General features: G+C 43.3%; 3 protein-coding genes and 5 non-coding genes across 14 annotated transcripts in view; 4 read left to right on the forward strand and 4 right to left on the reverse strand.

Annotated features, from left to right (window-relative positions):
* Positions 1-575: 575 nt before the first annotated feature.
* LOC136678890 (uncharacterized) lies at positions 576-6,741 on the reverse strand. The gene is made up of 5 exons (XM_066657071.1): positions 6,649-6,741; positions 6,124-6,369; positions 2,278-2,469; positions 1,658-1,753; positions 576-1,079 (listed from the first exon to the last, which is right to left on the reverse strand). The coding sequence occupies exons 1-5, from the start codon at positions 6,739-6,741 to the stop codon at positions 801-803; spliced, it is 906 nt and encodes a 301-aa protein (XP_066513168.1). The 3' UTR covers positions 576-800.
* trnas-cga (transfer RNA serine (anticodon CGA)) lies at positions 5,334-5,415 on the forward strand. Its single transcript has one exon. It is a non-coding gene; the product is annotated as a tRNA-Ser (tRNA).
* trnas-cga (transfer RNA serine (anticodon CGA)) lies at positions 6,059-6,140 on the reverse strand. The gene has a single exon. It is a non-coding gene; the product is annotated as a tRNA-Ser (tRNA).
* A 33-nt stretch (positions 6,742-6,774) lies between the features above and the next one.
* Positions 6,775-6,856, forward strand: trnas-cga (transfer RNA serine (anticodon CGA)). The gene has a single exon. It is a non-coding gene; the product is annotated as a tRNA-Ser (tRNA).
* A 354-nt stretch (positions 6,857-7,210) lies between these two features.
* trnas-cga (transfer RNA serine (anticodon CGA)) lies at positions 7,211-7,292 on the reverse strand. Its single transcript has one exon. It is a non-coding gene; the product is annotated as a tRNA-Ser (tRNA).
* A 374-nt stretch (positions 7,293-7,666) lies between these two features.
* trnas-cga (transfer RNA serine (anticodon CGA)) lies at positions 7,667-7,748 on the forward strand. The gene has a single exon. It is a non-coding gene; the product is annotated as a tRNA-Ser (tRNA).
* Positions 7,749-13,996: 6,248 nt separating this feature from the next.
* Positions 13,997-16,670, forward strand: mnx2b (motor neuron and pancreas homeobox 2b). The gene is made up of 3 exons (XM_066657083.1): positions 13,997-14,366; positions 15,609-15,769; positions 16,329-16,670. The coding sequence occupies exons 1-3, from the start codon at positions 13,997-13,999 to the stop codon at positions 16,668-16,670; spliced, it is 873 nt and encodes a 290-aa protein (XP_066513180.1).
* Positions 16,671-25,077: 8,407 nt separating this feature from the next.
* stk16 (serine/threonine kinase 16) overlaps positions 25,078-26,032 on the reverse strand; it is a 6,571-nt gene continuing 5,616 nt past the window's right edge. For all 7 annotated transcript variants that reach the window (XM_066662324.1, XM_066662327.1, XM_066662329.1 and 4 more), the window contains exon 8: positions 25,078-26,032. This exon is cut by the window's right edge and continues 1,007 nt beyond it. The gene's annotated coding sequence lies outside the window, so the exon portion shown is untranslated.

A 26,032-nucleotide genomic window follows, 5' to 3' on the forward strand; every position in this document is an offset into this window, starting at 1 on the left:
TTATATAATAATCTTTATATATATATCATCACATTTTATTCTTTATATACACGACCAGCCACTTAATTAACAACACCTAGCTTGTTTACTCACTGTTCATTTTAAGCTCCATTTGCCGTGTATAGGAGCAATTTAAAATGTTATTATTAGTCTGGAGTCCAGGTCTTGTTCTGCATAATCTGTCCTTTCACCCTCTTCTTCAGTGGTCAGGACCCCCACAGAGCAGGTGTGATGCGGTGGTGGATCATTCTCAGTGCTGCAGTGGTGTGTTAGTGCGTGTTGTGCTGATACGAGTGGATCAGACACAGCAGGAGTTTTTTGGAGTTTCTTTTAAGCACTTAGTGTCACTGCTGAACTGAGAACAGTCCACCAGCCGAAAACACCCAACCACGACCTGTGTCACTGATGGACTAGAGGACAGAAAACACCAAATGTGCAGCAACACAGTCTCTGACTTTACATCTACAAAGTGAACCAGATTCACTACACACTGTGATTATGAAACTGAAAAGAGCTCCTGCACGGCAAGTGGAGATAATATAATGAACAATAGGTTCATAAACAAGGAGGTTGTGTTAATAAAGTGGAGCGGTTGTGTGTGTACATTAACATTCTCCTCATCCAGTGTTCAAATATTGAACTGACAACAGACAATTGAAAAAGGCTGCAAACTCTGTCATGGCACTGCTTTCACTGAAGTTACTGTAATAACGTGTGTGTTCAGTGTACATGGATAGAACTTTGATGCACATTTGCATTCAAGCTTGTTGCTTGGTCTTTAAACAAATCGTTTTTCAAATTCAGGTTGGTTTCAGGCTTTGATTCAGTGGTTTACCATCATCCAGACACACCACTATTTTCTGAATAAAAGTGAACGTGTGCAGCAGTTTCTTTGGATATTGTAAATTGAAAGTGTATATCAAGCCAAACAACACCAATAATGCATCAGGCATCGCAGGAAGATCACTCACAACAATGTTCCCCTCAACTACAACAAAGAAGCTCTTGGAGCTAAAGGGGTCTGCACCAGCCACGAGGAGAGCAACAGGAATGTCAGTGACATCTGGCTCCTCTTCCTGCTGCAAAATACAAACAACACAATTATGACAAGTGTTGCAGAAGGAAGGTTACAAGCCAAGAACTCTATGGTTCATTCATCGCTCCATTCACACTTGTACAGGGTTGCATTTATTTTGCCAGCTTTGATGCATCACTCATTTGGAGATATGCATGTTGAGAGTTAGTCTGTACACGTTTATTTTAATTTTTATAGCTTTACCACAAACAGATCTGACGCTTGTCTGTTAACAGAGACTAACATAACTGTGTGTGGCAGTTGAACTGACAAAGGCATTAAAGAGATCTAAAGACAACTGATCAACTGGACGCCTTGGCAATGCATGACTGACCCACATGTAAACGATGGTGTGTTGGCTGTCCACTGTTGAACTGATTCCCCAAGATGCATTATATAACCAAGTGTAAACAGGCCCAATCACTCTGTACATAAGGCATTTTACCAGCGTAAGACAGACTTATAATGTCTATTCCAATGAGTCTATTACAATTGCGTGACACAACTGAGTGAAAGACATTCAGATTTGTTTATGATATGTACATGTTGTATTAACAGATATTTACATATTGCACTGCTTACACTGTAGGTCTTGAAGAACCCCGAGTCATCCTCACGCAGGTAGACTGGAAGTGCATGAAGGGCCATAGTCCGTCTTACACTGACATCACTTTCTTCCTTGATTGAGAAATCAACAAAAGACAAAAGTTAAGCACATATTAGTTCTACCACAATACAATTTATATCAAACAACAACAGGAACTCCCTACGTTGTGATTTGGAGTAAGTGTGGTTCCCCAGCACCCAGTACTAACACGATACTTTCTTATTTTAACTGCACACGTTTTTAAGACGACTTTATTTTTAAGCCAGTCACACATTTAAGAAGTGCCAACGAGGCTAGGCCTTGCCATAAATGATTCTGGAGTGTGCATACAACTGGCAATTAACTGTGATACGTTTGTGTAAAATCATTTTTTTCTGAATCAAGCTTCTTGTGTTTCATATGATTCCTACTTTTACTGAAAAGAAGTTAAATAATGCAATAATAAGTGATAGCTATATTTAGACAGCTCTGTGTAGTGATGGGTACAGACGATAACGTAAGCAAATCTGATATTTATAGTGGAGATGTTTAAGTGCACAGCCCAGACACAGTACGTGTGAATCTGTTGCATCAACTAATATTAACCTTAACTTACGTCTGAACACTTGAATGTTGTGCTGATGGCAAAGTCAATCTTAAACACACTTTGGAGATCATAAGTTCCGAGGATCTCTCGAAGCGCCACTGCTCTGAACAAGGAGATCAATCGTGGTGTATGTCGGTCAAGCTCTGTGTAGAACTGGTTGTGCAAGTTCACATCTGTAATACGGTGGAGCTCTGCAAAGATCTGCAAACACATGTTAGAGAATAATTGTTTCAAGCATCTCGCTAAATGACAAGGTACAAGTTCGCTACAGTTATGGTCCCTGTGTGCTACACTTCATCACACATTAAAATGTGCTGGTAGAATGAATCTGGGTTGGATTTTATAACACATTTTTGCGGCTGGGAAGAGGACAGACGTTACCCGTGACTCCATTTGTGTTTTTGTGTGCATTAAATGATGAGTACACATTTGTGCAGTAAATGACTTCTCAAATGACCAAACGGTGTTGCTTCAGAAAAGGGCTGCTTAAAGTTACGCGAGTGGCGTGAATAATAAGCGTGTTCTTCTATTTCTCTCTCTAATCTGTGCACATCGTTATGAGACCGTGAATCATGAGCTTTCAGTGAATTAAAGGACTGAAAAGTACACATACATTTGTGAAACATACGTGGCAAAGGGCTAATTCTTGAACAATGGCTATGCTGCAAACGATAGTGAGCAAGTCATTTTGCCCTTGTATCTAAGAGTGCAGAACATAACCTGCACTTCCACTCCATTGAATGTCCTGCACCCTGAAAATATAATACTTTCTGAGAAAACTGGAACTGATTTAAGCGTCAGCACAGCACTATATATTCAACACACTGTTCATTAAAGCAGTGTCCATAAATGTGTTTCACTGTCCCATCAAATGTGGGCAACATTACAGATACACACAGATACAAAGAGGAGTTTTTGTTTTTGTCTTTTTGTCCCCTTTTCTAAAATCCATCATTAAACATAACTCAGATTGCTGCTGAAGAAAACTGTAGATGTCAAAACGACCCTGTAGAGGGGGAAAAAGAAAAATATTTGATGCTGTTCTGCTTCAATACAAACCTTAACTATCCAAACTAGTGACGGGAATTTCGGCTCTTTTTAGGGAGCCGGTTCTTTTGGCTCAGCTCTTCTTAAAGAGCCGGCTATTTCGGCTCCTAAATGGCTCTTTGTTTGGTACAGAACAATATTACCTACATTTTACATGACTATATGGACAAAATATTACTGTTCAATATTAAAAATAATAAATAGTGTTGCAATGGCCAGTTGTTTTTATGGCTGTCTTATAATAACTCACTGACTGCACTCACACATTCAATTGTATAAATTGAATAAAAATTATTTCATAAAAAATCACTTGTAAACTCTGAAATACAGCCAATGGAACCCAGAAGGTAGGTATTACAAAATAGTTTATTAAATTAAATAATCACCCATTTCTGGGAAATAAAACAAACACATACTCTGCAAAGTGCAAAACAGCAGCATTCAACGGTAAAACAACCACAACTGTCAACAAACATTTAACTGATTTAACATTTTCTTCAGCTATGTTTTGGAAGGCAGATCGGCATTCAGGAAAACCAAGTGTCTCAGCTCGGAGGAGTTGGAGGGGTGGAGCTTGCTTGTTGTTCTCTGATTGGTTGAATGACAAGCCTTAGAAAAAAATGACTCGGTCTTAGACGGGAACCGGCTCTCATCGTTCACTTACAAGAGCCGGCTCTTTGAACCAGTTCGTTCGCGACCGACACATCACTAGTCCAAACCAAGTCCAACACGCTGTAATGCGTTCATTCAGCAGCGCTTTCTCTAGTGCCACAGCGCTATAAACACCTGAACAAAAAATATTAAGGTAACAAGAAAACAAAAACAACACTGCTCAGATTGTTAGCTAAAATGCACAAACAAGGACAATATTAACAGTTGTGAGCAATTCACTTGTTCTTCAAAACGATGTTAAAATTATACACTTTTTTGGGGGAAAAATCGCAAAGAGCTGATTATACCTCCGCAGATTTACCAAAGAAACGAGAAGCAATACTCGACCTGATATTCAGACACGCTCTTATATTAATAATTCAGTTACAAACGTTGCACACTTGTGCCCTCAAGCCTTAGCCCGCTAAATTGATCAGAGCCCTGCACTTAAGTTCCCGTGACTGCCGACAGATAACGGTTAACGGTTTTTTAAAACCCTTTTTATTTACGATACCAAAATACCTACTCGAGACAGAAGCACCAACTGTCACGAGGAAAAATAAACCCTAAATCGTTTTTGTTGACAACTGGCATTTATATTTATATAAATAACCTGACTCTTTCCAAACTTCGGTCAGATGTTGATACACAAATTGAAGTTTAAATAAAAACACTCCCAAAAATGTTTTCCCTCACAATTACGGAACAAATTGTGTTCCAAACAAGTTTTGTATAACAACTACATACCTGTTTTGCTCCAAAAAAAATCTTCCGTTGAAATCTCCCGCTAACATGCAGCCATCTTGACAGTCGTGACCGTCTTGAACAGGTACACCAGGGACGCAGGGCACGTTGATGACGTCACACGCTGCGTATCTCCTTATACTCATAAATTATGACGTATGTGGCACGGTTTACTCATAATTATATACTCAGGTCTAAATAGAAGAAAAGGATAGATTGAGATAACGCAAAACTTTAATGCTGGGTTAATTAATTAACAGGTTTTGATTGTTATACTGTTACGTTTTATAAGTTAGCAGTACTGTTCGGGTTTACAGTGCAGAAGACGCACTGAACGGCACCCCCTGTGTCGTTTATACTGAGGGACATTCAGAGACGGAGAGAGAGACCTGTATTTAATACCATTTTACACCTTTATATGAGTGTGCTTCATCAAAAACAGACCCCGTTTAAACTCAACAGAGCTTCTACAGATCTTCAGGGACCTACAGCTCACTGGGAGAGTTTTCAGTGAAATATGAAACAGCAGCAGCTCGATGACTTCTAAACACGTCTGAACAGTGCTGATCTCCAGTGGGAATTTACACATCACTCACCCCCCATCAACCCCCCAGGTCTCCAGAGCTGTGATGGCCGAGAGGTGAAGGCGTTGGACTCGAAATCCAATGGGGTTTCCCTGCGCAGGTTCGAATCCTGCTCACAGCGAGTCTTTATAGAGCTTTATAACACTCCTCCACAGAGCTCAGGCTGTTGGATTTGAGGTCCAGTGTGATAACACAGCAGAGATTACCCTTTGACGTGAGGGTCTTCAACTAGAACAGCCCCTGTTTAAACTCCACTGTGTTTATGTGGAGCGCTGGAGATGAATGTATACGGTTCACAGTGAGTTTTAAAGATGAACAGGAGGAACTGTAAATGTGATCTACAGCTTCAGATCATTGTATCACAGTGAAATGACTGTATTTTCCTGACCACTGCACATTACCCAGTCATTTACAGACAGCAGACTCCAGTACAGTGCACTGTATATTTACAGCAGCTCAACTGTAACGTTTTTAATTTACAGCACTTCACTGTAACATTTGATCACAGCATTAGCCTCAGTTTTAACTGTAAACTTTACAGTGATTCACTGACACCACGTGCTCCAGTGTGATACTGTACATTTACACTGGATAAACCCTCACACTGTGCTGCTGCAGGACCTTATTACAGTTTAATTACAGCACTGGCTTTTCCTTCACAGCAGGGACCTGCCTGAGTTTAAACGGGCTCTGTTTTTGTTGAAGCACATTAACGTCAACAGCCTGAGCTCTGTGGAGGAGTGTTATAAAGCTCTATAAAGACTCGCTGTGAGCAGGATTCGAACATGCGCAGGGAAACCCCATTGGATTTCGAGTCCAACGCCTTCACCTCTCGGCCATCACAGCTCTGCTCCCCCAGGTCAAGGTCGTTGGTGACAGTGTTGGAACACGTGCTGCTGCAGCTTTCTGAACTCTGAACTCTAACTGTGAGACTTTGAACACCCTCTAGAAACACTATAGAGTTCAGGTGGGGTCTGTTTTTGTTGTAGCACCTTAAGGCCGCTCCAGAAAGCCCCTGTAAAGCAGTGTAAAGCTGTGAGCAGGGATCAGAGCTGCATCTGTCACCCTCCTGAGACTTTAGGAGGGAAAACGTTTACGGAGATAAACAGAGATATAGGATTAGACCAGAAAACCCATTTACATCAACCTCACACCCTATAAACACAGAGATATAACACAGACGATGGACAGAACGGCACCCCCTGTGTCGTTTATACTGAGGGACATTCAAAGACGGAGAGAGAGACCTGTATTTAATACCATTTTACACCTTTATATAAGTGTGCTTCATCAGAAACAGACCCCGTTTAAACTCTACAGAGCTTCTACAGATCTTCAGGGACCTACAGCTCACTGGGAGAGTTTTCAGTGAAATATGAAACAGCAGCAGCTCGATGACTTCTAAACACATCTGAACAGTGCTGATCTCCAGTGGGAATTCACACATCACTCACCCCCCATCAACCCCCAGGTCTCCAGAGCTGTGATGGCCGAGAGGTGAAGGCGTTGGACTCGAAATCCAATGGGGTTTCCCCGCGCAGGTTCGAATCCTGCTCACAGCGAGTCTTTAGTACACAGAGTTACTGTTTGTTTGTGTGGAACTGACACTCAGCGCTGGAGATCAATGACCTTCCCTCAGCTCCTTCAGCAGAGTGTGTGGAAGGGTTTTTAACCCTTTAATGGATTCTCTTGGGACCCTTCTGTAACATGAAGTCCTCCTGTTCATCTTTAAAACTCACTGTGAACCGTATACATTCATCTCCAGCGCTCCACAGAAACACAGTAGAGTTTAAACAGGGGCTGTTCTTGTTGAAGACCGTCAAGGCAAAGGGTAATCTCTGCTGTGTAATCACACTGGACCTCAAATCCAACAGCCTGAGCTCTGTGGAGGAGTGTTATAAAGCTCTATAAAGACTCGCTGTGAGCAGGATTCGAACCTGCGCGGGGAAACCCCATTGGATTTCGAGTCCAACGCCTTCACCTCTCGGCCATCACAGCTCTGCTCCCCCAGGACCCTCAGTCGTTAGAGTGCATTGTCTGGAGGTGATATAATCCTCTAGAATTTAGGGGTGGGGGGTTAATAGGGGGTCACTGATGTGTAAATTCCCACTGAAGATCAGCACTGTTCACCTGATAGAGAACAGGAGACGCGAGGTGGTGCAGTGAGTGAAGGCGAGGACACAGCTCTAGCAGCGCTGCTGGGTCTGATCCACTGTTACGAGCGCGGAGACCAGAGGAGACCAGAGGTCATTTGAGTTTATAGTGAGTTTTAAAACTTCAGCAGCACACTGTGTTCACACTGTAGAGTTTCTAGAGGATTATAACACCTCCAAACAATGAACTCTAACGACTGAGGGTCCTGGGGGAGCAGAGCTGTGATGGCCGAGAGGTGAAGGCGTTGGACTCGAAATCCAATGGGGTTTCCCCGCGCAGGTTCGAATCCTGCTCACAGCGACTCTTTATTACACAGCTCACGTCATCCATAAGACACTCCTCCTATTGTTTACAATGTATTTACAGTCTTCAGTCTCTCAGAGATCAACTCCTAACACCCTCACAGTAAACAGACATCGGCCCCTACATCACGACACAGTCCTCTCACACACACACACACACTCCACTGTCAGAGTAAGTCTGTGTTGTTGATTAAAACCTTTACGCTTTTGCTCTTCAGGAAGCTGTAAATTCTCAGCGGTCGTTAGGAGAAGTGTCTGAAAGAAGAACTCAGCATTGTTCCTGAGGGTCCGGTGTGTGTGTGTGTGTGTGTGTCTGTGGGGGAGGGGGTGTTTAATTACTTCATCATCTGAACACAGCAGCTGTGCTGAATGAACCAATAGGAACGCTCCATTTCTCAGAATAAAATCGCTGTGACATTTAAGAAGGTCTTTTTCTTTCTGTAAAGTTACTCTTTTTTTGAAGATGTTTTTCTCTGAACAGCAACAATATACAACGCCCCCCCTCCACCCACCACCCCCCACCCACCAGAGCCCACCCTTTAGATAATTATAAGAATACAAAATAAAGAACAACGGGTTTAAAAATGTTTAAACACTGCATCCTTTTCCTCCCCCTTCACAGTGCCTTGATCACGACGGTCGGTGCCAAACAATGAGACCGGACGACTTCAAACGAGGCAGACCCCGCCTCCCCTCTTCCCGCCCCCCTCCATTAACCCAGGAGCACTCACCTGTTTGTTTTTTCCACGCAGGTAACAAAAGCACCTTTCAAGGAGCTTTTACGACTCTTTAATGTGCCCTTCACCTCAGCAGCTCTTTACAGCGCCGCTCACACAATGGTGGCATTGTATTACCGCAGATAAACCCTTTATAACACCTCTATCAGAGCGAACGAGGCGTAATTACCCTGCCCCTGATCTCCTCTCCTCTCTCTCTATCTGCAGCATCAGGATTATCTTCAGGAGGTGGGGGGGAGTCGTGCCATTTCTAATAACTGTGTTACTACACATTAACAACATCATTAATAACAGTCTAACTGCTCTGAGCTGGAGCTGGGGGTAAAAACACAAGTAACAACATCCGTCTGGGGGTAAAAACACAGAAACCGTCTGGTCCCAATCTCCTATTCATTTTTATTATTATTTATGTTATTCCATAGTAATAACTTACTCAATAACTATGTAATAACAAAGTAACATCACTAATGTAATCATGCGTATCAAACATCTGTAACATTGTTTAAAAAGTAAACTTTCATCATCGATAAACACCAAGGAAAATGTGATTCAATCCCATTCAGTTTACATTAGCTTTAATAGCAGTGTCATAACACATCAATAACATGTTCGTTTACTATGTATCAGGTAAATTCATGTAAAATAACACATGCATGATGTTCTATTATTAGGTAAATCACAAGTGGCAACCCACACCACAGACCATTATTATTCAATCCAACTCTGTATTAAATACCCTTTATCACAGTGTTATTACTCATTTGCAACATGTGTAGTAACTATGTAGTAGCACAGGACTATAGCTAACAAGAATACATGTGCATCAACCTTATATATTTGATTAAGTTAAAGGATTAAAGACTAAAAACTACTCAATAATTATATAACAATATAATAACTGTCTACAAAATTGTCATTACATATTAATAACATGTGCAATGAGAGTGTAACTATTGATGATGCATATAGTGTAAATTACAAGTGCTTGGGTAAATATACCATGGCTCATTTTGATTTAGTTATGTGTAATAAATATGTTATTGTACATTGATAACTTATGCAATAACACAGTAGCTACTATGTTGTGTGCACTGCTATAGACGGGGTAAAGCAGTACAGCTCTTGTTAATACATGTGTTTTGTTTTAAATTTAAACTTAAAACTAAGTTATAGCATAGTAATTACATGTGTAATAACATGAGTAGAAGCATATTCCACTAATTAAACCGTCAGTCACGCTCTGTGAAAGCGAGGGAATGGTCCTCGTGCCTAGCCGCTAAACCCTACTGTAAAAAGGAAAAGTTTTACCATTGTTTGTTTTTAATGGCTCATTTGCATAACAACCGCAACCTTTGGTTAGTCCTGACACCGGCGGCTTTGATCTCATAATGAGACAGTGATACCGCCGTTAAGTTCAAGGTAATTACGGCTGTAATGACCGTCTAGCTTGGGTTTATGGCCTGCCGTTCTCTTATCGCTGTGGTTTTAGGGTCTATCTCGGAGCGCGGTGTATCTCTGAACAACTCTGACGTGTCGGTCGTTATCTGGAAATTATAAAAGCTCATCAAAGTCAGGTGCCCAACGCGCATGAAGAAGACCTGGGCGTCTAACCTTCCTTCCACAGTCCGCTGCAGGGTGGACATAACCCCTCTAGTCAACACATGGCATTGAGCCTGTAGAGTCTTGTGCAGCTGCTCCAAGGCGTCCACACATTCCCTAATTAGAGCCTCCATTTTTTAAAGGCCACACCTCCAAAGTTCAGTCTCAGAAGTTGGTTTAGTCCAGCTCTGCTTCTCATTGTCCATTCAGTGACGCTGAGGTCTGGGCTCTGGGGCTAAGCCACCCCCACAGCTTCAGTGTTTCTCAGTGTGGCTTTCTCCTCACCGGCCCAACGCCCTTTCAGACCCACGGTGTTGAGACGTAGGCTTTCTCAGAGATGGAGGTTGTAGTTGGTGCAGTGCTGATCACACTGTGAATGAGAAGCTTTAATAAATTACTTTCATCTCCTCGGACAGGGCGATATTAATTAGGGTCCCACGGTTCTGCCGGAGAGACGGGTGGTTGATCATTGTTTGGTGGGAGTGTGGGGACGAGTTTTATTGGTGAAGAGGTCAAGCATTTATTCATTTCCTTTAGAAAAAAGAGGCTGTTAAAAAAAAATGACTGGTCCAGTTCAGTCCAGTCTGGTTACCTTTGGTTACAGTCTTGTTCGTTTGGTTCTGTTTGGCTTTTTTTTTTTTAATTTTGTTTTGTTAAGTTTCATTTGTTTTGTTTTTTTTTTGTTTTTTTTTTTGTTTTTTTTATTTCGTTGATTTTATTTTTAATTTCACTTGATTGATGTTTTTTTCTGTTTCAATTTGTTATTGTTTCATTTTTTTCTTTCTTTTTATTTCATTTGGTTCCGTTTTTTCTCTTCTTTTTAGTATTTTTTGTTTTGTTTTATTTATTTATTTCATGCTTTGTTAATTTTGCATTTGTTTGTTGCTTTGCTCTATTTAGGTTCTGTTTTTGTTTTTTTCATTTGTATTTTTTTTTTTTGGTTCTGCATTGTGTTAATTAATTCAGTTTGGTTTTGTTTAGTTTAATTCGGTTTTTATTTGTTTTTGTTTCAGTGTGTTTCCGTTGTGTCCGTTTGATTTGGTCTTAATTGTTTTCAGCTGAAATCAGTTCACTTTTTGTCTGGCTTCAGTCTGAGGTTTTGGTTCAGTTTTAATCTCTTCGCTATGTTTCAGTTGAACTCAGACTCGTGGAGTCTAAGCCCCGATGAACTCAGGTTCTGTTCAGACTCTCTGATGTGTGTGTTGGGTGTATCTGAGCGGTTCTGATGCCTGACCCGTCCAGGCCGGCGCGCTGCTGACGGCGGGATGATGGGGGGATGATGAAAGACGAGAGACTGTGATAATGGTTGGTAAATCTTCCTGTAATGAGCGATAACGCTCTGTAAACTCCACCTGCACTAAACTTTACAACCGCGCATTCACCGATAAACTACGCCTTTGTAGGGCAGCGCAGCACTGTGCAGTGTGTGTGTGTGTGTGTGTGTGCTCTTAGTCAAACGATATTAAACTACACGAGAATTTCATTTCCATTTGTCCGTACATAATTATTTGTATTTAACTTTGTTTATTTTAGTATTGAAGCGTTTCAAGATGAGTACTTTATTATTATTATTATTATTATTTAATGATTAATTATTTAATTTGCTGCTAATAAAAACGTACTTGCAATTTCCCAAATTGTAAATCGTGCTTTAGTATTATTTTGTAATGTTTTATAAATATTACAGAGATTTTTGAGGTGTTGAATCACGTGAATTACGCGAGTGAACCGTTGTTTATCGTCGTTATTATTGTCTTTTAATATTAGAAGGATTTCAACATTTTAAATGTGTATTTTTCATTTACGAGTTACGGGCGGCGTTCGGCGCGCGCCTTTCCTCGCGCGGAGGTGATTTATTCTTCAGGCCGAAGTCCGAAAGCCCGCGCTAATGTAAAAGAAATGGCCTTCACTCCGTTAATTTTCATAAAATATATACATTCTCATTTTTATTTTCTCACAGGAATAAAAACGTGGTGTGTGTCACCGCAGAGAGAGAGAGAGAGAGAGAGAGAGTCGCGCGCAGACGGACCTGAAGACCCCCCCCCACCCCCAACCCCGCAGTATGTGATTTATGACGTGTGGATAAATCCTGATCCTTAAATTTAACTCCCTCCATATTTCAGCGCGGAATGTTCAACTATGACATCACAATAGACTTCATTAACATATTCCAGCTTTCATCTTTTAGCGGTGAAACGACTCCTACAGCAGTCACACCTTAATACTACTACGAGTACTACTACTAATAATAATAATAATGAAGTTATACCAGGAATCGTTCGTTTTATATACACATTTATAATCAAATATTAATTATTTTTATTATCACTGTTATTTGTTTATAATTAGAATACGTCTTTTTGTTACTAGTAAAAATAGTAATAAATGTAGTAATAATTAGAAATAGAATAAGAATTAACCCTATAAGGTCGTAATTGTATAAATATACAGAACAACAATATTTTGTATTCTTTAATATTATTATTGTTATTATTATTAACCCTGTTTTTAGTTATTACCATGTATAATACACTAATAATATAATAATATATTAAAAAACACCATAACTAAAAATAAACACCATATATTCTTTAGTTTTTGATTTTTGACTTGTGTTGTTTTCCTCTTTTCCAGTAATAATAATAATAATGATAATGATAATAATAATAATAATTGAGGAAGTGCTGGACACTGCTGTGGTCAGTGAAGTGAGTGTGAGGCAGAAGGTGTAAACAGTAAACAGTGATAAGCTCTTTCACTTTATCCCCCACAGCTCCCCAGCCAATCAGCACGCAGTTATCTGATCCAGCCAATCAGGACACACTCACTAGGACAGCGCACCCATCTGCCATCCAGCCAACCAGTACTCAGTTACCCACTCCAGCCAATCAGCTCCCAGTGAGTTATCAGGTGAACTCTGAAAGAGGGAGTTGCAGGTTCCCACACTGGCTCAGTCTCACTCCGGTCATCGCTGGTGAGACTCAGCACAGCGTCTCTCTCTTTACCGCGCAGTGGGGGCCAAACCAAGGCCAAGAACGACAAGAAGACAAGCCCCTGTCCAGGATTCACCTCCTTCATGTGGTGACCCTTGGTCATTGGTGACTCTACAAACCCTAAAGTGATTAACGGAGCTCCTGGACCAGCGAGAAGAAACCCTCTATGAACCTCCACCAACCTCCAGATGAAGTTCTAGTCCAAGACCCCCCAGCTGCACAAGAAGAAGGAGCACCGCAGTCCAGTCGGCAACTCCTTCTTCGCCCAGGAACTTCAGTGTGACTCCGTCGACCACCAACTCCCTGAAGTGAGTTCTGGACCTCCAGGAACAGCCTGTTGACCACATAGTTACCAAAGGGATGTTTTCCAGAGCTCCAGACAGAGTCCAAGAGGTGTGGCGCAATCTGTGTTCCCCAACAAACACCACTGAAGATGGACCTTTGAGGGCACCACCACAGCGACCCGAGAGGTACCACCTCAGTGGATGTCTTTAGAGATTTGTTGTCACTGACCACTGACCTTAAGCTTGACTTCCAGAGCTCCAGAGAGAGTCCAGCTTCAGGATCAACAGGAAAAGGACCTCTATGCCATGAACTGATTGTGTTTGAAAACCCAAAAATCATCTGTGGCCACTTTACCTTTAAAAACAAAAGTGAGCTGTAGCGGTCCAGGTATAGTGTTCCAGTCCAAAAGAATCCGGAGTGAGGAGATGAAGAACCCTTATCCTGGAAGACATTGGATCCTTGGTCCTTACTAACATCAGAACCGCAAAAATCGGACCCCACCCCGAGTGAGCTCCAGAAGTCCAAGACTTTCCACAGAGGAACCCCTGTCCAAGTGTTCTCCAGGCTTCAAGCCCAAAAGAGTCCTGAACCCTATTCCAAAAAGACACCTTGCGTCCAAGCGTCCTCCCGAGATGGAGCCCAAGTCCAAGAGTTTCAGGATCGATGCCCTGCTAGCCGACCAGGCCCACAGGGGTCACCAGGCTCCGTCTCCGTGCCCCGAGAGTCCCGCGTCCTGCCCGTCCCCCCGAGGCGTCCCTCTCCCGCCCGGCATCGTCTCCAAGCCCAGCCTGCTGGGTCTGACCCACCCGGCACTCTCGGCCCTGCCCCAGGGCTCCGTTCCCGTGTACCCACCCCCGCTGTACCCCATGTCAATGTTAGGGCCCCAGAGCTCACCCCTGGGGTACGCCGCCTTCGCCCACCCCGAGCAGCTGAAGGCAGCGGCGGCGCTGGAGGGATGGATCAGGGCCGGGGTTGTGCTCCCGCGCCTCCATGACTACACCGGTCAGTCCGAGTCCGTTCGCTCACTCACTCCATCACCTTCTTTTAGGATTCACAGCGTCACAGTGATTTCTTTTTCAGAATAAAATGTAGAATATGATATAGATGTATGTATGTATATTTACAATATTTTCTTCAATATGAGCTCATTCATTTATTCATTGATTCATTGATTCACTGATTCATTCGATGACCCCGTCTTTGATATTCATCATTCCCTTGGTTCCGTGTGCGAGGTGAACAGTGCTGAAGTGTTTAGATAAATGTGAACAGACTGATGTATAGATAGATCATATGTCATAAATATAAACAGTAACAACGCAGCTGAGGTGTGTTCTCTCAGTGACGTGGGAGGTGTCCGGTGTTTATCAGTAAAACTGTGAATGTCTCTGTGTGAAGGAAACTATAACGAAACACCTTTAAATCTGCGCCACACTTCATCAATAAAAGTCCCGGGGCCTTATGGGCTTTTCATTAAGTTAATGGCGTTTACGACTCTGCTGCCCGTCAACAGTAAACCAGCTGTGTGTGTGTTTGTGTGTGTGTGTGTGTGTGTGTGCACTCCTTTAAGTCCTTGACATTAAATAAAACAGACAACAAAAGATGTCACGATAAAATGCCTGTGAGTTACAGCACAGTTCCCTATTTATACTGGGCACCTTCAACCTGTTCGTAGATATCTAGAACACAGTAATGGGACCAATATCTAGAATGCAATGTGAACCATATCTAGAACACATGGATTGAACAGAAATGTAAATCTCAATAACAGGTCAGATATCTAGAACATAAAATCTGACTGGTAGCTAGCACATAGTAACGTCTCAGATAAAACGTCTAGAACACAGTGTAAACGATAACTGTCATACAATAATGGGACTGGTTTCTTAATAATAATATTTAATAATAATATTCAGGTATCTAGAACACAATGTGAAAGAAAACTTGAAGACAATAACATAACAAAACAGAATATAAAGCTAGTAAATAATAATTTGTTGGATGTCTAGAACACAAAATGATAACTAGCATACACTAGAACATAATGGTACAGATATCTAGAACACAGCGTGAAAAGTAACTTGAATGTAGGAGTTGGGCTGATTTCTTGAGCTTAATAATGGGACCATTATCTAGAACATACCTAGGTTATAGAGGTGGAACATCAAGAGAACCAATATCAGTTTAGTTTAGACCAGGTGTGATCTGATAGAACCTGACTTGGTTCTTCCTCTTCTCCTCCAGGGGCTCCTCAGCCGGGGCTGATGGGTAAATGCCGCCGCCCTCGCACAGCCTTCACCAGTCAGCAGCTTCTGGAGCTGGAGAACCAGTTCAAGCTCAACAAGTACCTATCTAGACCCAAGCGCTTTGAGGTGGCCACGTCTCTGATGCTGACCGAGACTCAGGTGAGGCAGGCTGTGGGTATTTATCACTTTGTGGGGACCAAATTTCAACAAAGGAAAGCATGAATTGTGTTTTTTTTGTTTTTTTTTTATCAAACTCTCAGCCCTATTGCAACAGCAGAGGGCAGCGTTTGTTTTGTTACTGAGGTTATAATTCAAGTCCATTGGAAGTCTGTTTTTTTTTTGCTTTTGTTTTCTGGCTCCAGAAACAATATCTGAACTGGAAAACCAAGTGTAAATGAGCAGTGGACATCTGTCTCCGGTGTGTTTGAATGTAGAACAAAAAAAAGAAAGAGGACCTAATTGGGAACAGGCATGTCACGCAGATCTGTATCAATGCTGTAAAAAGTGTCATGGAAGTGGTTTAAACACGCGTCGACACCAATAAGGCCCTGCTAAATATATTTGACTTCAAATGGCACCCTCTTGTGGATAATTGTTAAACTGCTAAACATGAGTGAGTGAGTGAGTGCATCATATTGTGTTCACAATGAGTGCACCTTAAAGTAGAAATAGTTGCTACATATAAGAGGTGTTTACAAATGTTTGGACTGTTTTCCAGGTGAAGATCTGGTTCCAGAACCGCAGGATGAAATGGAAACGCAGTCGAAAGGCCAAGGAGCAAGCGGCGCAAGCCGAGGCCGACCGCCAGCGATCTGGAGGCAAGCTGGGCACCGAGGACTCAGCTCTCACGATTCACAAGGCAGAGAATCAGGAGGAAGAGGACATTGATGAGGAAGATGAGGAGGACGAGGAAGACGAAGAGGAGCAGCACGAGTTTATGAGTGGATCAGAGTTTCTCCAGCGGGACTGCGAGGTTCGGTACCACCACCACAGCCCTTATAACAACATTGGGGATCTAGGGGGCGGGGACAGGAAGATTGGGGCAGGGCTTCAAGGATGACCATCTTTCATCTCAATTCCCTTGCAGCACTGGAGGACAAAATATATTCAGACACACAGCTCAAATCCAACATTCCTGCAGATCCGATTTGAACAGGATAGATGGTCTGCAGTCTGACTGACAAGGACGCCACCTCAAATCTGCTTCAGAACTGATCCTGAATCCTGATCCTGCAGTGTGAACATGTCCCAGGATTCCCAGCCAGAACATCTCCGAGTGGCCCACATAGGTTGAACGTGGGCTAACTGGCATCAAGTCGGGTATGACCTCCCGGTGGGTCAGGGCATGGGTTTTTAGTAAGACCCCGGTGGGCTAAATGTAACCAAGCCAGTACCTCTCTATATATGTGATCCCCATAGGTCCATAGTGGGTTGTACAGCCTCAGTGGCCAACAATGTTTTGTCCAGGGTGTGTTCCTGCCTTGAACCCAATGATTCTGAATAGGTTCTGGACCACACTGATCAAGATGAATTAGTTACAGAAGAATTATTACATTGCCCACATTAAACCAACCTGGGTCCCACTAATAGCCCATGTTCCAGCCCACCCAGAGCCCGTGTCCAACTTGAAAACAGGTAGCACTAAGGTGTTCTGGCTGGTTACTAGCTACACTCTTCATACCTAGCTTTCTTTGTGTAAGGCTCTTATTTTAAGCTCCTAAATTGGACAACTTGTCCAAAATGACCAAGTCAAAACTAACGGTGCTTTTCCACTGCATGGGATCGGATCTACTCTGCTCAGCACAGCACGGCTCACCTTTGGAGCAATCGGCGCTCTGCAGGGTTTACACAGTATGATTTAGTACCTTACTCAGTTCGGTTGGAACTGTAAGCAATCAGGGACTAAAAAAGAATCTAGTTCCATGGACCAGGACCAGATTCGGCAAGTGGAAAAACTAAAGAGTCGAGCCAAGTCAAGTCGTGTATGTTCCATGCATTGGAAAAGCACCATAAGCAAAGAGAGAATTTCAGAAAGGTCAGCTGTCATTAGATGTTGTGTAATCAAGAGTTTACGGACAATACAATGGAGGTAAGCAGTAATTCCTGGAAGGACATTGACACTAAGGTCTAAGATGATTGCTTGATTCCATGCGTCAGTGCATCGCCAACACATTTTGGACCTGCTTCCCATATTCACCATGGACATACCAACAGTCAGCTTGAAAATTCTGACCTTGTTTAACAAAATACGGTCAAGACAGGATCACTCTAATCACTCTAATAGTTCAGATGACCTTAAGTAAGAATAAGTCAACATCTGACACATCTCTTGAAATAACAAATATATGAAGTAAATTCAAGTTGCCAAAATCACTTCCTGCAAATTTGACTGCGAAGGGATTTCGGACATTCTTAGGGAGACTCCAGACTGCGGGGAATGAATGGGTTCTGTTCAAAGGGAACACAGGAGGGGAATGGTTTGTCTTTAGAAGCCAGGCATGTCCAAAAATGTTGACCAAACTGTAGCAGCTTACTTGAAGTTCCCGAGGTCGACATCACGCGGCATCCTTGGACGGCTACGGCAGGTCTTGTCACTGTTACGTCCAGCGACCCAGGGACCCACCAGAAAATGGACGATGATTACTGTCTGAGATCTGGTTAATTCTTGTACATTTTCAGTGTAAATACCAAGATTCCCAATTGTTCCCACTGCATGCATAATTCCTACAGCATGACACCAGTCTTATTTGTCCACTATATGTCCAAACATTTGTAGACACTTCTGATCTCCACTGTTTTATGATGCACAAGTGCCAAAAGAATGGGACACTGGATCACAGGCCCACTAACACAAGTCTAAGGTCACTATGTCCAGTGCCAAATGTGGACTAGATAAGTGCACTGGGATGTGGATCAGTGGAAATGCCTTCTCGTGACCATCCAGTACTTTAAAGATGAGCTGGATTTGTGGTTATGACCCACAGCTAATTGTACTTTATCAGTCCCTAGCCTTATTGATGATTGCATGGCTGCCATCCAATCCTCACAGCAATGTACCAGCATAGTCCAAATCTTCCCACATTTTATCCTAGCCCCTGTTCACCAATGTTGGCCTCACTAAAGTGGGCCGTCTGGGACATCTGCTGACATCAGTAACATGACTGTCCAGTCTCATTTACAGCTGTGAAGGTCGTCTAAAGGTCGTCTAGTTTATTTGCTGGAAGGTGGAAACTCAACTGTATTAATTTTGATGTAAATCCATGAATAAAAAGGAATCCATTTTGTAAAGTTCAGTCTCAAATCTGTGGTCTTTTTTTTGTACTGTACTCTGACACACACTGGCCACTTTATCAGAAACACCCTCCCTCTACTGACACACATTGGTTACATTATCAGAAACACCCCCCCCTCTACTGACACTCACTGGCCACTTTATCAGAAACACCCCCCCTCTACTGACACTCACTGGACACTTTATCAGAAACACCCCCCTCTACTGACACACACTGGCCACTTTATCAGAAACACCCCCCCTCTACTGACACTCACTGGACACTTTATCAGAAACACCCCCCTCTACTGACACACACTGGCCACTTTATCAGAAACACCCCCCTTCTACTGACACACACTGGCCACTTTATCAGAAACACCCCCTTCAACTGACAATCACTGGCCACTTTATCAGAAACACCCCCTTCAACTGACAATCACTGGCCACTTTATCAGAAACACCCCCCCCTCTACTGACACTCACTGGCCACTTTATCAGAAACACCCCCCCTCTACTGACACTCACTGGACACTTTATCAGAAACACCCCCCTCTACTGACACACACTGGCCACTTTATCAGAAACACCCCCCCTCTACTGACACTCACTGGACACTTTATCAGAAACACCCCCCTCTACTGACACACACTGGCCACTTTATCAGAAACACCCCCCTTCTACTGACACACACTGGCCACTTTATCAGAAACACCCCCTTCAACTGACAATCACTGGCCACTTTATCAGAAACACCCCCTTCAACTGACAATCACTGGCCACTTTATCAGAAACACCCCCCCTCTACTGATACTCACTGGCCACTTTATCAGAAACACCCCCCTTCTACTAACACTCACTGGCCACTTTATCAGAAACACCCCCCTTCTACTAACACTCACTGGCCACTTTATCAGAAACACCCCCCTCTACTGACACACACTGGCCACTTTATCAGAAACACCCCCCTTCTACTGACACACACTGGCCACTTTATCAGAAACACACCCTTCAACTGACAATCACTGGCCACTTTATCAGAAACACCCCCTTCAACTGACAATCACTGGCCACTTTATCAGAAACACCCCCTTCAACTGACAATCACTGGCCACTTTATCAGAAACACCCCCCTCTACTGATACTCACTGGCCACTTTATCAGAAACACCCCCCCTCTACTGACACTCACTGGCCACTTTATCAGAAACACCCCCCTTCTACTGACACACACTGGCCACTTTATCAGAAACACACCCTTCAACTGACAATCACTGGCCACTTTATCAGAAACACCCCCCCTCTACTGATACTCACTGGCCACTTTATCAGAAACACCCCCCTTCTACTAACACTCACTGGCCACTTTATCAGAAACACCCCCCTCTACTGACACACACTGGCCACTTTATCAGAAACACCCCCCTTCTACTGACACACACTGGGCACTTTATCAGAAACACACCCTTCAACTGACAATCACTGGCCACTTTATCAGAAACACACCATTTCTACTGGAGTAGATAATGAAGGTCACTGTAAAGTTTTGACTGGTAAATGTAGGGTCCAGTAGATGTGGATATGTGTGTGTGTGTGTGTAGATGGTTAGCACTGTGCAAAATGAACACAGACCACTGTGATTGTGTAGAATGTGTACACATGTTTATTACCCTGGGGTAACAGGGTGGGGTTAATACTGGAGGCTTTTCTTGATTATTCCTGAGCTCCCTGTCCCTCAGACGTCCCGATTTCCCGCTCATGTAATAAACGCCTGCCCCCAACACAGCCCTGGGCTGAGAGACAGAAAAGGCCCGGCCTTTCCAATAAACTTTATTACCCTCAAACTTGGCCTGTCTTCTCCCCCTTCCCCCGCCGCCCCCTCGGCACAGCAGTTACGGCCCGAGGTGAAATACGCAGCGCTTTCCTTTACCTCGCCATTAGCTTAAGTGACACGACAAGGCCGAGGGAGAAATGCCGTCCAATATGGGTGATTACTTTAAAAGATCGCGCAATCTGTTCGTATTCCCGTAATGAGGCCGGCGTGATTGATTAAAACTGCGGGGTGTAAATGTTTTACGGGGTCGCGCTTTCAGGACAGGAGATTTACGGGTGATGGGAACGTTCACCGACGCCACGGCTCCGAGGCCGGTGTGGTACAGGGTCTGAGACTCAGTACGATCCGAAGGACCAGCAGGAAGTTGGGGACTGGCGGAGGGAAAGATCAGCACCGTCTGCTCCCTCGACATCCACGGCTGTGGGGCCACTCCTCCCTCGTTGGTCCACCTTGTAGATGTAAACTCAGAGACAGTAGCTCATCTGTCACTGCACAGTGTGTGTCGCTCGTCCTCTAGTCCTTCATCAGTGGACAGAAGACTAACGGAATTTAGTTCAAACTCACAAACCGATACTGAGTCGACTCCAAGAGATTCAACTTTGTGAATCATTGGCCAAATGTCATTATGAGAATCGATTCTGTGGCAGTCGACTCCTCTCCACTGTTCTGTCCGGCTGCTCTCGTCGCCTTGACAACAGCAAACAGAAGAAGCAACTTCCTGTTTTCACTTTCACATCATTTCCTTTTATTTCATTGGTTGAACATGTGAAAATAAAAAATAAAAAATGGAATGATTATTTATGCTTAGTCCTCATCTAGTTTTCCTTGTGAAAAACAGTTCGTCGACAGTCTAGCTGTCACTGCTGAGTCTGATCCACTCGTGCCAGAGAAATTGGGCATTCTGGCCACTGGGAGACCAGCTTTAACGAGCCGAAATCAGAGTGGAATTCATCCTGCGAGTTGTAATTTTGTTCCGTGAGGTTAATGCTTTCACAACAGAGTGAGCTCAGCATTTCTGTCACATCTGCATTTTATATCCAACAACGTAAAGAGAGAAACGCTCTAAAAGTGAAGCGTTTACGTCTAGGACTCGGTCACGAGCAGCGGGCGCTCAGATTAAAGTGGTGATTCTGAAGGCTGACTTCAGAGCTGATCCCGGCCGCCGTTTTCATTTTTATCAGGTTTATTCCACCCTCGTAGACTTTAATACGTCTGTGTAAAGCCATCAAGTCCATTTCCAAATGTGCAGTCAGTCTGAGACTCCATAAATACCTCCTCATACCATATTCCCTCTTTAAAAGATGACATTTTCCCCCTCGTCTCCACAGTGGAACACAGTTCTGTTTGTTAATGACGCGTTTGTGACCTGCTTTGGTCCAAACCCCACGAGCCCCACAGCAGTGTTCTCCCCCTGTGTAAACAGCCCCTGTTCAGAACGCCCGCTTTCAGCACCTGTTCCTTTAAATGATAATGAGCCGCTCGCTGTTCACCCCGACCCCGAGCGCACAGCAGTGAGGAGCGAGGAGCAGAAGCTCTGGTTTTTAGCCGTTTTCACTCTGTTCTCTTTCTTCTCCGTTTTTACTCAGTGCTCTTATTTCTCCGCGCTCGTTGTGTCTGTTTCACTGAGTTTAACCTCGTCTTTGTGCTCTCACATAAACGCGGGTCCAGCGCTGTGATTGGACAGACTCTGACGAGGGGGCGGGGCCATTCTAAAGTCTCTGCACTTGACGTCAGAACATGAACCAAACTATTAATGTATTTGGAGTGTGTGGGAGGTGTTTTCCAACATGAACACAAGTCAAAGTTGTGACAGACATGACACCTAGTGACACCTAGTGGTCTGGATGGTGCATATCAGTTACCATTATCGGAAATCAATATATAACTCCCCGCTAGTGTTGCCACAGGAAGCAGCCGAATCCGGACTCCGAGTGTGTTGTCTGTGCCCGAGGCTCAGGCCCGGATTTTAACGAGGCTCTGCGGCCGTGTCGCTGCCAGTTAAAAATGCATTTGTTTAATCACTAAATAAACACGCCGCGTGTGGCCTCCACGTCAGGGAAGTTACGCAGTGTCTCCTCGTGTCTTGGATTTAATCGCCGCCCTCGCGCGGACTCTATAAAACGCCATGTTTTGGTCACGCACTCCTCATCTCCTCGTGCCTTTTCTCCTCCTTCTTCTGCTTCTCCCTGTAAATGGGAAAGCACTCAGTGACATCATCATCGCGGGGCTGATTACTTTACTTCCCCTTCATTAACTTAATTATTTGACTATCAGTAAAAACCCGATGGAGTAATTCATATCTGAGAGCCGTCGTCGTAAATAACGCCCTCTGTGTTTTATTACGGCTCTCCGCTTCGCCTTTTCTCCAGCATCTTAATCAGCCTCCATTGTCCGGGAAGAAGAAAAACATATTTTCCATTAAAGGGAATTGAGCCTTAAAACTTGGCCACGTTCGACTTGATTTACTCCTCGGCCTCCTGCCCCTGGCGCCATCTGCTGTCTCCACCATTTCTGCTAAAGAGGCTTTCTGCTAAACAATGGACAATGAGGGCGCAAACAAGGGTGTGTTTCCAATAAAGTGGCCAAACTTGGGAAGAACAAATAAACGTTTTTAAACTACAGAATGGGGTTTCCAATAAAGAGGCCAATAGTTTAAACAACAAAATGGGCGTTTTCCAATAAAGAAGCCAGTATTTTAAACTACAAAATGGGTGTTTCCAATAAAGAGGCCTGTATTTTAAACTACAAAATGGGGGCTTCCAATGAAGAAGCCAGTAGTTTAAACTACAAAGTGGGGATTTCCAAGCAAGAGGCCAGTGTTTTAAACTACAGAATGAGGTTTCCAATAAAGATGCCAGTGTTTTAAACTACAGAATGGGGTTTCCAATAAAGAAGCCAATAGTTTAAACAACAAAATGGGTGTTTCCGATAAAGAAGCCAGGATTTTAAACTACAAAATGGGCATTTCCAATAAAGAGACCAGTAATTTAATCTACAAGATGGGTGTTTCCAATAAAGAGGCCTGTATTTTAAACTACAAAATGGGGGTTTCCAATAAAGTGGGCAGTAGTTTAAACTACAAAATGGGGGTCTCCAAAAAGAGACCAGTATTTTAAACTACAAAATGGGGGTTTCCAATAAAGAGGCCAGAATTTTAAACTACAAAATGGGGGTTACCAATAAATAGGCCAGAATTTTAAACTACAATATGGGGGTTTCCAATAAAGTGGGCAGTAATTTAAACTACAAAATGGGGTTTTCCAATAAAGTGGGCTGTAGTTTAAACCACAAAATGGGCATTTCCAATAAAGAGACCAGTATTTTAAACTACAAAATAGGTGTTTCCAATAAAGAGGCCTGTATTTTTAACTACAAAATGAGGGTTTCCAATAAAGTGGGCAGTAGTTTAAACTACAAAATGGGGGTTAACAAAAAGAGACCGGTATTTTAAACTACAAAATGGGGGTTTTCAATAAAGAGGCCAGAATTTTAAACTACAAAATGGGGGTTTTCAATAAAGTGGGCAGTATTTTAAACTACAGAATGGGGTTTCCAATAAAGAAGCCAATAGTTTAAACAACAAAATGGAGCTTTACAATAAAGTGGGCAGTAGTTTAAACTACAAAATGGGGGTTTCCAATAAAGAGGCCAGTATTTAGAAGTAAATGGTGTGTAACTTGCAAAACTGCCCTATGGGGGACCTGAGCAGTGAAGAACAGGGGGAAAGAGGGCTAAAGTATGCAGAGCCACAGCTGGGCCTGTGTGGTCAGTGGAGGTCGCCCAGGAGTGAGGTGTAATAATGTCTCCTCTCTAAGGTGAGCGCTCAGCGCCCCCTGCTGCTCAGCAGCACAACCAAGTCCCAGTGTCTGTGGAGGATGGGACCAGGCGCTCCTCAGCCTTGTTCTGAATGATTTTAAAACCACACGCGTGTTATTAATAACTCCATATCCATTTCTTATTCAGTTTAATAACCGTAGGGTCAGAGGCTTGAGTGGCGGACGCCTGGCTCCATTCACCACCACCGTAGAGCATTCTGAACCTGTACGGGGCTCTCTCTCACATCTCCGTCTTCTAGAGTCACACCGGACCCTCCCCACTCTTCTCTTCTCTTCATCACGCGGTGTAGAGGCTGTTATGTTTTTACAGATTATTTAGACATTTATAATAAAATATGGTGGAGTTGCCTTTTAAGTTTGTTTAAGTGCAATGTACTGGTTGTTTCCAGAAAAAATGTAAATAATTTATAAATACACACACACACACACACACACACACACACACACACACACACACACACAGAGAGAGAGAGAGAGAGAGAGAGAGAGAGAGCTCAAATATCAAAGGAAGGCACAGTAAACTTGTTGAACGTGTTCAAATTTAAATCGAGATATTGATATGAATCGATAACAAAGAAGGCTCTGTACAGATAGAGTTCCCTGTTAAAACACATGCGAGAGCTTCGTTATCACTTCAGAGTCACTGCACCACGCCCGAGAAACCAACACCAGGCCTCAGTTCAGTGCCAGTTCAGTCATATACTGGCTCATACATCATCATCACAGTAAAAATAATAATAATAATAATAAAGTAAAATTACAATAAAGACGTTAAGTCAGGTCCCAGTCGTACAGCTTTGAGAGAAAGCAGGTCTGAGGTCAGTCTTCATGAGCACACACACATCCAATAAAACACTGCTAAAAAAGCAAAAGCGGGGTGCCATCAATCAACCTTTAAAGCAACAGTAGGTCATATCTCTACCTTAAAGTTACAGCTTCAAAATCACCGTGATGCTCCTCTGAGCTGTAATAAGGAGAACCAACCCTCTGTCATTGCTAGTCTGGGCTCAGCACTGCAGAAACTGCACTATGTATCTCCTCCCCTGTGCTGTAAAAGTGGACCACACTCTAGAACTGTAGGTGGAGCCCAGGAGCAAAAGTACGAGGTCTGATCTAGTGTTGCCTAGATTTGACGTGAAATGGTTCAGACACAGATCTCCTTACAGTGGAGGTGAATGGAACCAGACGTCTGTCGGATGGGTTGAGGACACGGGTGGAGGACACGGGTGGGGGTCACGGCCGGATGACACGAGTGGAGGACATGGGTGGGGGTGGTGGAGCGACGCTTGGTTCCATTCACTAACACTGGAGAGAAGTCAAACACCATGAGGTTGTAGACATCTCAGGCACAGAATTAAGGTGAAATTCTGAAAAACGGGTGGAGTTCCCCTTTCAAAACACACACACACACACGTCCATGAAACTCCCTCGGGTGACTCTGCCAAGCTCATGTTGACACAGAACACACAGAACATCCCCGTG

Source organism: Hoplias malabaricus, chromosome 2 (genome assembly GCF_029633855.1).
Source record: "Hoplias malabaricus isolate fHopMal1 chromosome 2, fHopMal1.hap1, whole genome shotgun sequence".
NCBI classification, from domain to species: Eukaryota; Metazoa; Chordata; class Actinopteri; order Characiformes; family Erythrinidae; genus Hoplias; species Hoplias malabaricus.

What these genes read in the sequence shown, in the direction of transcription:
- LOC136678890 (XM_066657071.1), bottom strand. Translation starts at nt 6,741, where the DNA reads ATGTGTGAATTCCCACTGGAGATCAGCACTGTTCAGATGTGTTTAGAA. An exon ending in TTTCACTGAAAACTCTCCCA is followed by an intron (nt 6,370 to 6,648) that starts GTGAGCTGTAGG and finishes TCCCTCCTAAAG; the next exon opens with TCTCAGGAGGGTGACAGATG. An exon ending in GGTTCTTCAAGACCTACAGT is followed by an intron (nt 1,080 to 1,657) that starts GTAAGCAGTGCA and finishes TGTATTTTGCAG; the next exon opens with CAGGAAGAGGAGCCAGATGT.
- mnx2b (XM_066657083.1), top strand. Translation starts at nt 13,997, where the DNA reads ATGGAGCCCAAGTCCAAGAGTTTCAGGATCGATGCCCTGCTAGCCGAC. An exon ending in GCGCCTCCATGACTACACCG is followed by an intron (nt 14,367 to 15,608) that starts GTCAGTCCGAGT and finishes CTTCTCCTCCAG; the next exon opens with GGGCTCCTCAGCCGGGGCTG. An exon ending in TGATGCTGACCGAGACTCAG is followed by an intron (nt 15,770 to 16,328) that starts GTGAGGCAGGCT and finishes ACTGTTTTCCAG; the next exon opens with GTGAAGATCTGGTTCCAGAA.